This window comes from Hibiscus syriacus, unplaced genomic scaffold (assembly GCF_006381635.1).
Source record: "Hibiscus syriacus cultivar Baekdansim isolate YM2019G1 unplaced genomic scaffold, ASM638163v2 tig00110415_pilon, whole genome shotgun sequence".
Taxonomy (NCBI): domain Eukaryota; kingdom Viridiplantae; phylum Streptophyta; class Magnoliopsida; order Malvales; family Malvaceae; genus Hibiscus; species Hibiscus syriacus.
Window position 1 is genome coordinate 279,224 of NW_024062729.1, and position 14,286 is coordinate 293,509.

The window sequence follows — 14,286 nt, forward strand, 5'->3', positions numbered from 1 at the left end:
TGTAAAATAATATATCATACTACTGAATTGTGGTTACGATATATGTTGCGGATGCGTTTGCGATATTACGGTAACATTAAAACTATCATGTATGATAGTGCTGGCTATGACAATGGAATAATGAAGATTTAGTTCAATGGGGAGACTAGGGTTAGCAAAAAGAAGTAAAATCATAAGCTACCACAGCATTAGGGTAACGCAATTAGCTACGGTATATGATAGATGCGGTTCTGGTATCGCGACAACCTTGAAAAACGTAACGTATAGTACGACCGTTATGCTAAGTTGTGATCGTATTTTGCAGTGACACACAGAAACTCAATGCACTCAATTTTTCGATTGAAAATCAGAAAGGAACTGTTTAGAGACAACAAAGAGACCGAGTTCCGATTCGCATACCATCGTGTTGGGGCACTGGAAACCGTAAGAAGCTGCCGGAGACGTCGATGAATAAGAAAAAGAAGACGACGACGCCATTGATGAATAACCCATCCGCTGCACTCCCATGTTTTCTTCCTGCATGTACAGTAGTCACAAAACCATTCCCATCAAATCTAAACCCCGAAAAAGGCACAAACCCCAAATCATTTTCATCACTGAAAATTCCAAATTACCTGGCTGAAATTGGCAGGGTAAGGTCCGTAATGAAGAGGAAGGTTATTATTATAACCAGAAGAAGCCATTTGTTCGTGTAATCTGATCTTTTCCAACTGAGCAACACCGAGCCCTCTCTGGGGTTGCTTAGGCTTGTCCGAGTTGCCCTTCTTTCCTTTCCTCGAAGACGACGAGCCGTGATAAGTGCTTTCCATTTTTTGCTTTGAAAATCCCAAGCTTTTTGTGCGTTTTTGCAGCGAAGAGAAAGAGAGAGACGATGACGGTGAAGAATCAAGCGATGTGGGCACTGGCACTGCCCCTCTTTTTAAGGTGTTTGCAAAGCCAAGTAATTATTGCATCGCTGGACCAGATTTTGTAGAGATTTATCAGAGATTATATAATCTGTGTATACATATATATATATATATATACACAGAGAGAGAGAGATTTTATGCCCCTTTTTATTTCCACTACCTTTTCTTTTCAAGTACTGTCTCTTTCTCTCTGACTTGTTTATACTACTGCAAAATATTAAAAACATTTAAAGCTTTCACCATTTTATTTAACCTACGGTCTAATTATGTGTCAAGTCCATGTATTCTTTTATGTATCAAATTTTGGATAAAGTATATCGAGATTCATGAACTAAGTCAAAATGATATTTTTTAATAATAAAATTTGTAAATGTTATAAAGTGGTCATTAAAATAAACGAATTGCTACAAAATGGCCCTTATGATTTTATAAATAGTAATTAATTTCAACGAATTTAATGATCATTTTATAATATTTTAATAAATTTAATGATCATTTTATCATTGAGATTACTTGATGGGTTCTGATTTATGTTAATTTAAATATGTATTAGCTTTAATTTTTAAATCATACTTTTGAATATTAAACTATCATGAATTTAAATTTAAAGAAAGAACCATTAATGGTGTTATCGATTGGATTCTAATTTTCAAACTAGAAAACTAAAAATAAAAATAAGGGTAAATTACATGTGTAGTACATAAACTATCAGTTTTTTTTCTTTTAATAACTAAAAACTTTCATTTGTTTTCAAAATCATACCTAACATTTAGTTTTTATATCATTTTAGTATCTCACCGCTAAAAACTTAATGGGCAGGCTCGTCGACCGATGAAGCCCAAACTTTCCAGCTCACATCTTTTCGAATCCAGAAAGCGATTATGGTCTCCATATCACTGGAAAATATCTCAATCTCCCCAAATTGATGATAGACACTTCAATTTCTTCATCCTCTGATCTTCATGGTTCACCGTCAGATGAACCTAAAATTATACTATGTTAGTTGACTCGTCATTCTCTTGTAGTCCACTATTCGAATTGGTCGTCTGTCCACGGGAGCTATGTCATGTTAGTATGTCCGTTACGTTTTTAACGGCAGGGTACTAAAATGAATCAAAAATTGAACGTTGTGTATGATTTTGAAAATAATGAAAGTTTAAATACTAAAATGGATCAAAAGTGATAGTTTAGGTACTAAACGCATAGTTTACCCTAAAAACAAAGGGGTTAAATTTTAAAGGCTCTAATGGTACAAGGATTAGAGACAAAATTAAAACTGGATTTATTTGCGGTTAAATTCAAGGTATTCGTTTGAATATTTATTCATTCATTGTTCATGTAGTCATTATAGTTTATATATATATATATATATATATGTATCTTATATTGCTTTGGGAATTCCAAACTTGATTTTAAATATATATATATATATATATATATATATATAATATTTTCTAATTAAGTAAAACACAAGTATTCAATCTAAAAATATTATATATTTTCATTTAATTATTAATATTTAATTATTAACTTTTCGATCGATAATCTAGATCAGATACTCAAAGATATATTACAAGAATAAATCTATTACAATTAATATTTAATAAAGGTTTAGACCTTAAGAGAGACAATCTATAGATTCCGAAAATCATGTTCGCAGCTTAACGGGGATTCCATAATTACGCAAAATTTAGAGATAAAATATTTTCTAGGGATTATATCCAAATTTGTACTGATCGATAAATTAAATTTTATTTTATTAAAAATACCTTTCATTGTAATTAATATGTCTTAATTATGACGAAGTAGAATAAGTTTTTTTTTATCATTCTGATCTGATTTTTTTTTTTGTATCAATTTTATTTTAATATGTTTTGTATGATTGATCTTATTACTATTACAGTTTCTTAAAAGTTATATATTCACACATATTTAACTAATCAGTAATCTATAATTTAGATATTTAAAGAATCACATCATAATTTAAATGTAATATAAAAGTTTTTAATAAATTATGATTAAAATATACATATGATTAAAGGGTGATTTTTTTTTTGGAAAAAAATGAACATACAATATGAGTTTGATCTAAAACCTAATTAATTACAATCTAAAACTATAAAATTTAGGATGAGAGGGACATTTCAGTGGAGGATTTTGTTGGCTGATTAATCTAGATCGAATATTATAAAGATTTATTATGAAAAGGGTTCTCTCAATTCATTTGCAACATCAAAATTCAAACGTCGATCTTACTTAAGAAATCTAATACCTTGTCCACCGGTGACGGTTAGGTTAAATTCTTAGGCATATATTTTTGTCTCCTATTTTGCTTATTGAACTTTAAAAATTTTCAGTTTTCTCACTGGACTTAATACATTAGGTTTTTTTGCTCACTGAATTTTACTCTCTCTCATATTTTGATCACTTCGTCGTTAAATAGTTAACAACGTTTAAAACAACGTCGTTTTAAAAAAAAGAATTTCACCAAAACTACGTCGTTTTGCATCTATATAACCGCTCATTTTAATGTTGTTAACTATTTAACGACCGAGTGACAAAAAAACCCAATGCATTAAGTTCAGTGAAGAAATTGAAAATATTTAAAGTACAATGAATGAAATAGGAGAGAATAAAGTTCAAATACCGAATTTGTAATTTACCCTTTTTTTTCTTTAAGAATTATTATATGGAAAATTTAATTTAAATTGGATGAAAAGATTGTAATTAGGTTCAAATCCCTCGTTTCTTTAATCGTGAAATGAATCTATTTATTTAAAGATTTTCGAATATATATTAAAAAGGAATCGACTGATTCAAGGTGAGTGTTCTTTAATTAATGGATCTATTAATTAATTACAGGAATCTTGAATATGAAGATGCTATAACATCCCTTCAAAAATATAAAAAACCAATTCATAGAACTAGGAGTGTATCATTGTATGTGTATATTTATTGGCAATGAAATTTTTGAAATAATATATGCTCTTAACATATAACAATTAAATAAATATTAAATTTTAAATTGGGTTATCTCTGTAGTACTCGATCTAAATTAATCTATCAATAGATCAGATACCGATAATTATACAAACAAAATAAATATAAAATTTGATTCCTGGGTTTTACAATATTAATTTTTTTTATTAAGCTAAGGTGATAACAAAGTAGTATTTGTTTTAAATACTCTCAACTATTTGACAATGAACGCTTAATCACCTTGTTGCAACAACTGGTGCTCGAACCCATAACATCTAGAAAAAAATAACAATTCATTTAACCACCGAAGTAAGTTAATTTGTGCGGGTTTATAATATTAGTTAAAAGTCAAAATAGAGGAGCCGATATATACCATGGGTCAAATTATGAAAGTAATGCAAAAGTTTGTTGTTTATTTTAATATCTTAAAATTTTCAAATCACTTCAATTAATATTTTTATTTAAGTCCAAGTCCCAGTTCCTAAATCATATGATTCAACTGAAAGAGATAAAATAATACTAATATTTTCTATTCTTTAAACAATGTGACTTATCACTGGCCGTGGATTCACTAGATTTCGCCACGTGTAATACTCAATGCTGAGTCACGAATATTCTCCCAAACACCAACTAGTCATTGATTATTACAAAAACTATATAATAAAAATAATAATAATAAATAACAAAAATAATAATAAAGGATGAAATGTAGTGGAGAGATGCGTAGAGAAAATGGTATCTACAATAGATTTGAAGGCACATGCAATAGCCTTATATTTATATCATTCATATTCGTTTTATAATTTATATTTAATATTCATGAAATTCTCTAGAAAATGTACTCTTTAACATATATTTTTCAATACTAATATTATCATAACTTTTAGTAATATTATAATAAATATACATAAACAATGAGCACGAATCAAACAACCTAAGTGATAAAGGAATTATTATTATTCCTTGAGGTCCCGATTCGAGAACCAAGAATGTCAAAGGTGTATTGAACGTTCAATGTGAAATGATTGAGAATTATCCTTAAACAGATATTGCCTTGTACTTACCCCGGATTAATTGGGGGGAAATTAAATGGTCTATTGTCTCTTCCAAATTTTTTATCCGGTATTTTAAGTCTTTATCATTTTAAATTTATATCAAATTAAAATTTTGTCTCCTATATTTTTTAAATTAAATATTTAATGAATCTTATTATTTTAAACTTGATTAGTTTATTTTTTTTTTCAATATTTAATCTTAATTCTATTCTTAACGAATACCCCATACACGCATACAAAATCCAACTCCTCCAAATTATTCATGAATTATAAATATATATCCATGTGTAGGAAGCTATATTATATTCAACCAATTGTACAACGTATAGACTGGTGGATCATGTGCTTTTTTTTATCAAAAATATATACTAAAAGCCTTTAGGTAATGCCCAAGATCCCATAATTAATTAATTAATTATAAAAAATAAAATAAAAAGAGCTTGCATGATTGAGTTTATAATATAGACTTTGAAGATACTAGATCTCTTTAACCAGTTTAACTTAGGTGGAAGATTTTCTCGCATTACTTCGAGTAAGGGTAAATTACGTGTTTAGTATCTAAATTATCAGTTTTAATATGTTTTAGTACTTAACTTTTATTTTATTTTTTAAAATCATACCTAAACTTTAGTGTTTATTTCATTTTAATATGTTTTGAAGAGATTGAAAGTTTAGGTACTAAAACGGATCAAAATTAATAATTTAGGTACTAAACACATTAAATTTTTAATGGAGAAGTACTAAAATGAAATAAAAACTAAACGTTATGTGTGGTCTTAAAAAAATTGAAAATTTAACTAGAACGGATCAAAACTGATAGTTTAGGTACTAAATGTGCAGTTTATCCCTTTTAGTGATAATAATATCTTGAGAATACAACTGGAAAAATTGCTTAAGAGGTTTCCTTGGAAACTGCCGGGATAGATCCTTACCCACATGATGAAAGATGCTGCTCTTTTTGTCTAAAATCTCTGGTATCCGATCGATCTTATCGAATTATGTTATATTTAAATTCGAATCAAATTAAATTTTTAAACGAAATAAATTTTTTTAAAGTTACTTTTTTTTATTCATAAGATCTAAATTTTAAAATTGATTTAAAAATGTTTAATTTCTTATCACTCGATTCAATAGTTTTATTATTTTCTATATGCAAATAGAATCTCAACGGTGAAGTATATTGAAAATACAATCATATTATATAAAACCAACATCCCCAGTGCCCTTATGATCTATCATGGATATGGTTTTCTGATGTTGTTTGATTTAGCAATCCAAAAATGATCAATTATATCTTTTGGTTTAAGATTCCAATAAATCTTGTTTCCTGCTTTGTATTTGTTGGCTTTGAATTTGGGATTTATATTTAATGTTATAACGATATATTATTTATTTTATTGATGATATATAAAATTATACATTAATTGTTTCTTAAATGTAAATTTTAAAATTTATTAGATTTTATAAAAATTAGAGTTTAAAATATATATATATATATAAAAGGCATGTGCCAACATTTCTAAATGCAAATGTCAGTCCCACTAGCTTCTATGCTTTGTTTTACTTATTCAATGCATTTAATTATTTTCTTATCACAAACCAATTTACTTTGACGATTAAAATAATTGTTATTGTTCTTAGAGGTTATGAGTTTGAGCATCAACGACTACAATAGAGTGATTGACTGTTCATTATCAAATGATTGAGAATATTTAGAACATATACAACTTTGTAATCACCTTATCTTAATAAAAAATTATTTTCTTATAAATATAAATAATGATTTTCGTGTTAAAAGAAATGTTATTTTTTAGGTGACTCTAGTTTGAGTAGTTTCACTTGTAAAATATGTGAGTTCATTTAGATTTAAAATCATATATATAACACGAATCAAGGGATTTTAGTAGTTTGGAAATTTCAGTGACTGGGGGATTGTTGTTATCTCTTAAGGTTTTGGGTTTGAGCATCACATACACATAGATGCAGGCATGTGCCCACCCTGTACTTCGAATTTTCTTCGATTCGTTACTTATTTTACTGATGATGTCCACCTTGAAATTTTCAATGTCCACCCTGAAATCTGAGTTTTCTTCGATTAATTACTTATTTTACAGACGGTGCCCACCCTATAATTCTATTTATATTCATCCCATTTAAAAAATTTATGTTGTTAACATATGTGTACCCATTCTGAAAAATATTTTTGGATATGTCGCTGGATGCAGGGATGGATGCCCTAAGTCCCCATAGGGGCCAAGTACATCCCATTATTTTGAGAAAAAATTGATTAAATTTAGTTTAACGTGTTACTGCATAAATGTATGAAAGTTCATTATCAAATAATTGAAAGTTTTTAAACATATATTATCTCATATTTATTTCGAACTTATAAAAAAATCGTACACGTAGATAAATTATACCAATGTATGGTATGTTGTTGGAGTACTATGAAAGGTATGAGGTCATGTGTCCGACGCATATGCAAAATTCTGCCCATGCTTTTACAGTCTAGGTTTATTATGAATGAATGAATGAATGAATGAATGAATGGGGAATTTTGTTTGTTTCAGCTGCCAAACCCTAAAAACTTCTTTTTTAAGTTACAGGGGGGGGGGGAAAGAGCCTATTTTAGATCGCTACTTTGCTCGCATGCATGCATGTGGCCAATTACCGATATAGATAATACTTTTTATGAGTTCAACTTCAACTTTTGCGGCTCTTTTCCATATCATAGTTTATTATATAAAGGAGTGAAATAATAGTATATATGCTCATATAGTCATATAGTGAGAGAGACACATTATTAATTTAAAAAGGATAAAGTATAATTAATCGTAGAAAATAAAAAATATATAATTACCTATAAAAGTGAGAAATGAAATTAAAATTAAGCGAAAATTAAGAGACATGATTTAATATTTACACATACATATATATATATATATATAGTTTTAAAAATAATAAATGGGGTTAGTGATCCCCTGAACAGACAAATGATTGTACGTGAAGAGATGCAAAATTTTAAAATATATGAGATTTTAAGAGTAGAAAATTATATCATCAATAGAAAATGTTTAAATTATATAAAAATTAAATTTTTAAGAGGTAGAATCATCCCTAACACTCCTTGATCCATCCATATCCATATGTTTATATGGATAATATTTTTTTAAGCCTTTCACGTGTACTTCTCAAACAATTTGGATTATTTGATCATATATATTCAAGGGTAAAATTTAAGGTCCAATTCTCTCTAAGGTAAAATATAAAAAATTTGAGGTCCAAGCCGATTAGTATCTAATACAAAAGCTATGGGTTATTGTCTTTGGTCCAAACCAGTGCAAGTCCATCTTAACCAATCAGAAAACTAAAGGATGGGAATAAATCTCGTAGGCAAGATGAGCCCATAATCTTCTTCGTATTTTTTTTTTTAAATTTTTATATATTTTAAGCCCCACCTTTCGTTCTTCTTCTTCCGAGTTCTGAGGAATAGCGTCCTATCACCAAACCAACACCTAGCGTTTTCAGTTCATTCTCAAACTTTTTCCCCAGAAAACTTTCTCTCTCAGAAAAAGGTATAATTTTTACTCGCTTACAAGCTAATGGGTCATTGTTTTTCAAGTTACATTTTCATTTCCTCCCACTTAGTAATTCTGGGTTGTTGTTAATCTTCCATTTTTTTCTATTATCTTTAGCTAGAGTCATGCCATGTTTGAATTTTTATGGTGTTCTGGTTATGAAATATGCTCTGCTTGTTTATTCAATTGGGAAGGAAATGTTGGGTTTTATTTTGTGAGTGGAAATTTCTAACTTTAACTGTGGAATTAAGCTAGAATCTGGTTAGTTTTCATCCAAGTATCTTACTGGTTGTTTATATAAGAATCGCTTATTGATAAGTGCTTCCCTTTTGCTCGGTCCGAGAATGTTGTTCGAATGCCACAATGTTATAATTTGGATATTGTTTCTTTGCTTTGAAATCTTTCTTTTTTTTTGTAGTTGATTTTATTAGCTTAACTTGAATATGAAGGTTTTTCCCAGCTGCTAGAAAAAATAGATGATTGATGAATAGTTATCCCGGTGTTGTGGCTTTGAATTTGTTGTTTTGGCTAAGTAGGCGGAGAATTGTTTGTTTGAGAACTTGTAATCAAGCTATTTGAAATTTTGAATCCTCAATGATTTGTGAAATGTATAAAATAAACACGAATCATCAGCCAAATCCACAAGTTTCGAGCTTGAGAACATGATGTATTTTCAGAAAATGGCTAATGTATGTGTGCAATCAAGTATGATGTATGTGTGCAATCAAGTACGACTGGCGTATCACGCTCTTAGTTGAATGTGAAACTTAGATTTGCATGATTTTTTGATGTTATCCAAATTGGTTTGAGCATGATCGGTGCTTGGACATATCATGCCTTATCACAGACTCGGGAAAATCGTGTTTTTGAGCCCAATCATTCATGTTCTTGCAGGTGAAGATACAAATGAAGCTCTTATTTAAGCATAGACTGTAAATGTTTTCATTCGAGTCAACATGACTCCCGTGATCCCGTTTTCCGTTAGCAACATTACATTTGTTCCTGGAGCTGCATGTACAGTACGGAAGAACACTAGTTTTACAAGATGCAGTTCATCAAGGAAGAACACACGATATGCTTTACCCTCACAAAGATTAATCCTACCTCTATCAACCTCCGTTAGTCCATTTCGAAACTATGGGATGGGGCATGCCTTACCTTGAAAACTGGGAATTCTTTTATCAGCCACAGGGACTGATGTAGCTGTGTTTAGGGAGTAAGGATATTGAAAGATAGAGACTTACACAATGATTTAGAGTGGTTCGACTTCTCAACCAAGTCTACATCCACTGCCTTAGCTCCTCACCAAGGATTTTCCAACAAATTCACTAATTTGTTCTTTCTTTTTAAGGACAAAGAGATAACCTTTACAACTCCCTAGCTAAGCTAGAACCTTTCTCCTTTACAAAAGGATAAAAGAAGTAAACAAATAAACCTCTCAAAGGTAGGTGTTTACAAGAATTAAGCTCACAAGAACAAATATTTACAAGAGAAAGATGACATAAGAATGAAAAACTTCTTCTCTTGTGTTTGATTGCTTGGATGGTTGTTCTCTTGCTTTTTCAAGTTTCCTCAGCTTGTATTTAAATCTTGAAATGAGTTTGAAGTCGTATATAGCCGTTGGGGATGTTTTGGAGCCGTTTGGGGATTATTTTTCTACAAAAATAGGCTGCCCAAAACTGAGTGTATCGGTACACTATCAAGGTGTATCAATACCCCTTCATTAAATTCAAATTTTATGACCGTTGGGTTGTGTGAACAGTGAGTGTACCGATACACTGTAGCAGTATATCAGTACACCTTTTACATTCGATGTTTTTTAGCATCGATATTGTTCATCACTGTTCACACATTATCGATACTGTTCACACATTATCGGTACTATTCATTACTGTTCATCAAAACATTTTTGTGCTCAATTTCAAATTAAATGGACTTTGAATTATTTCTGAAACCTTTTTTAAAACTTTGAATAAATTCAATTCAGTGGAGGAATCGAGCTCTTCTGTGACGAAAGTTTCCGATGGAGGATCAGAAACACAACCGGATGCAGTTGAAACAAGCGAACAACCAACTAGCCAACCCGATTCTTCGTCTGCTCCAGCTCAATCGAAACGAACAAGACCTGTGAGAAAAAGTGAGATGCCACCTGTAAAGAATGAGGAGCTTATTCCTGGTGCAATGTTCACTGGGAAAGTAAGATCGATCCAACCATTCGGTGCTTTTGTTGACATTGGAGCTTTCACGGAAGGACTGGTTCATGTTTCCCAGTTGAGCGATAGCTTTATTAAGGATGTTGCAAGTGTTGTTTCTGTTGGGCAAGAGGTGAAGGTGAGGTTAGTTGAAGTAAACAATGAGAGCAGGAGGATCTCTCTTTCCATGCGTGAAAACGATGATGCTGGTAAGCGCCAGTCACGGAAAGATGGTACTGCCACTACTGATAGGGAAAGGTCTCCAAGGAAGAACACTGCCAGGTCCAGCCAGAAAAGGGATGTGAAAAGCACAAAATTCGTCAAGGGACAAGAGTTGAATGGCACGGTGAAGAATTTAGCTAGGTCTGGCGCATTCATATCTCTTCCTGAGGGAGAAGAAGGATTCTTGCCCCACGAAGAAAAATCTGATGATGGGCTCATGAGCATGATGGGGAACTCATTGCTGCAAATTGGCCAAGAAGTCAAAGTCCGTGTTTTGCGCATCACAAGAGGATCAGTAACCTTGACGATGAAGAAAGAAGAGGATGATGACAAGTCAGACTCAGGTTAGCCAAGGTGGTGTATACTGCAACAAATCCCTTTATGCTGGCTTTTCGTCAGAACAAGGAGATTGCTACATTCTTGGATCAGAGAGAAAAGTCAGAGAAATTAGAGGTTCAACCAGCAGTGGTCGATGAGGAGACAACTACTGCAGCGGATGAAATGGTTGAAAAGGAAACAGATATTGTAGCTGATATTGCAAACAAGGACAAGGAAACCACAGAGAAGGAAAAAGGCGACATCATCGAAGATTTGTCTCCGGCAAGCAGTGCAGAAGTTCCATTAGTAGATGTGGTCGAAACCAATGAAACAGCTGGATCATCCGGTGAAGTCGTTGATCAAGTGACATATGAAAATTTAGTTGATGCAGATTCTACAGCAAAAGATGTAGTACAAGCGGAAGTACCCATAGCTGAGGATCAAACTCCGGCTGCTGCATCAGTTGAAGATGAAGAAACTGGAAGTATTCCCGATGAACAAGTCGAAACACCTCTTGCTGAGGATAAAACTCCCTCTGCTGCATCTGTTCAAGATGAAGAAGTTGAAGCTATTCCGGATGAAAAAGGCAGTGTTGCCAGCGCAGATGCACAACCAGATCTTGCTGATACCAAAGATGCCAAAGGTACGATAATCATGACACTGATAGCAAACCTATTTTCGAGGAACTCATACCAATGGCTTGTGATATGTTTTAATGAAGAAAAAAATGGTCTAGAGAAAAAGGGGATATGATTTATTAGTGTTTCCTATTGCTGATTTTGTGCAGATACAATGGAAAACAATGCAAGTCCTGATCCGTCTCAAGAATCTCCCAATGATCAGATTAAGTCTTCGGGAATTGAAGCAGTTGAAGAGAAAGAGAATCAATCTGAGGATACCAAGGAAGAAGCGCAGATAGAGACACCATTTTCTCCTGATCCTTCTCAAGAATCGACTGATAACGAGATTAAGTCTTTGGGAGGTGAAGCAGTTGAAAAAGAGAATCCTTCTGAGGATACGAAAGAGGAAGCTCAGATAGAGACACCGGTTTCTGAGGGTGAAACTACTACTTCAGAAGTTGAAGAGGCAGACCCTGCACATCAAAAGAGCGATGAGGTTACCGATTCAAATGGCTCTACGCCCAAGGAAAATGAGACTAAAGGTTTGTACTTCATCCATTTCGGCAGTTTTTATACGTATTATATGTTTCTTACAAACTTTTGAATCGAACTCTAACACGAAATGGGAACTTTTGAAACATTTATGGTTGTTATATTTTAAGACATTTATGATGCATTCTCCTGTTTTTGATTTGTATGCATGAACAGCAGCAACTATATCACCAGCTTTAGTAAAGAAGCTCCGTGAAGAAACAAGAGCAGGAATGATGGATTGCAAGAAAGCACTCTCGGAGACCGGAGGGGACATTGTTAAAGCCCGGGAATTTCTCCGCAAGAAAGGCTTGGCAAGTGCTGATAAAAAAGCCAGTCGAGCCACAGCTGAAGGAAGAATAGGTTCTTACATTCACGATAGCAGGATCGGTGTCCTAGTAGAGGTTAACTGCGAGACGGATTTTGTCTCACGGGGTGACATTTTTAAGGAGCTTGTCGATGATCTTGCCATGCAGGTCGCTGCTGTCCCTCAAGTACAATATCTCGTTCCAGAAGACGTTCCCGAGGAGATTGTAAACAAGGAAAAAGAAATAGAGATGCAAAAGGAAGATCTCTTATCGAAACCTGAGCAAATTAGATCAAAGATTGTGAATGGACGAATACGGAAGAGGCTTGACGAGTTGTCTTTACTTGAGCAGCCCTATATTAAGAATGATAAGGTGGTGGTGAAAGATTGGGTAAAGCAGACTATTGCAGCCATTGGAGAAAACATAAAAGTGAAAAGGTTTGTGAGGTTCAATCTTGGAGAGGGGCTAGAGAAGAAAAGTCAGGATTTCACTGCGGAAGTGGCTGCCCAAACTGCCGCAAAACCCGTTTCTACTTCTGGAAATGAGCAATCAACTCCGGTGGAAGTCAAGGAAGCCGATGAGAAGTAAGTGGTGGTTTTCCATGGGTTCTCATTTGTAACTAATACAATGTCATTTCTTTCACTGTTTATATACACCCATTTCTCTTTTGCAGACCAAAAGTGGCGGTCTCCGCCGCACTTGTTAAACAACTACGTGAAGAAACAGGAGCCGGGATGATGGACTGCAAGAAAGCACTGGCTGAAACCGGAGGCGATATCGAGAAGGCTCAGGAATACCTCAGAAAGAAAGGCCTTTCAACTGCTGACAAGAAATCCAGCCGGCTTGCTGCTGAAGGCCGAATCGGTGCCTACATTCACGACTCGAGGATCGGTGTCCTAATCGAAGTCAACTGTGAGACTGACTTTGTTGGTAGAAGTGAAAAGTTCAAAGAGTTGGTCGATGACCTAGCAATGCAAGTTTTGGCCTGTCCACAGGTGCAGTTTGTATCCGTCGAAGACATTCCGGAGAGCATCGTGAGTAAAGAAAAAGAGCTAGAGATGCAAAGAGATTACCTCGCCTCAAAACCAGAGAACATCAGAGAGAAAATCGTAGAAGGGAGGGTCTCGAAGAGGCTCGGAGAGCTTGCCCTATTGGAACAGCCCTTCGTCAAGGATGACAGTCTGTTGGTTAAAGACTTGGTAAAGCAAACCGTTGCAGCCCTCGGAGAGAACATAAAAGTTCGAAGGTTTGTTCGGTTTACGCTTGGCGAGACAACCGGAGATACTAAAACGGAAACTGAAGCATGAGAGCGGGATCGTTGGAACTTCCATTGTCAACAGTGTCAAGCATTTTGAGTAACGGAGGTAGGAACTAATTTTGGCCGAGAGGATAATCAGATGATTTTTTAGAATCAAATAAATTTAGGGTAAATTACCCAGATGGTCATTAAACTATAAGGTCACTTTTGTTTTGATCGTCAAATTTAAAAAAAAATATCAGTTAGACCTTTCAAAAAACATTATCGATTTGATACTTATTTAAAATAATTTAATAAATTTAACCCTTGACATTTAC

The 14,286-nt window shown here is 33.2% G+C and overlaps 1 protein-coding gene across 1 annotated transcript; it reads left to right on the forward strand.

Annotated features, from left to right (window-relative positions):
- Positions 1 to 10,062: 10,062 nt before the first annotated feature.
- On the forward strand, positions 10,063 to 14,052 carry LOC120124215 (polyprotein of EF-Ts, chloroplastic-like). The gene is given in 6 exon segments (XM_039142930.1): positions 10,063 to 10,099; positions 10,508 to 11,275; positions 11,278 to 11,895; positions 12,040 to 12,414; positions 12,581 to 13,295; positions 13,385 to 14,052. Coding segments are annotated over 6 exon segments (3,147 nt in total). The 3' UTR covers positions 14,019 to 14,052.
- Positions 14,053 to 14,286: the final 234 nt, after the last annotated feature.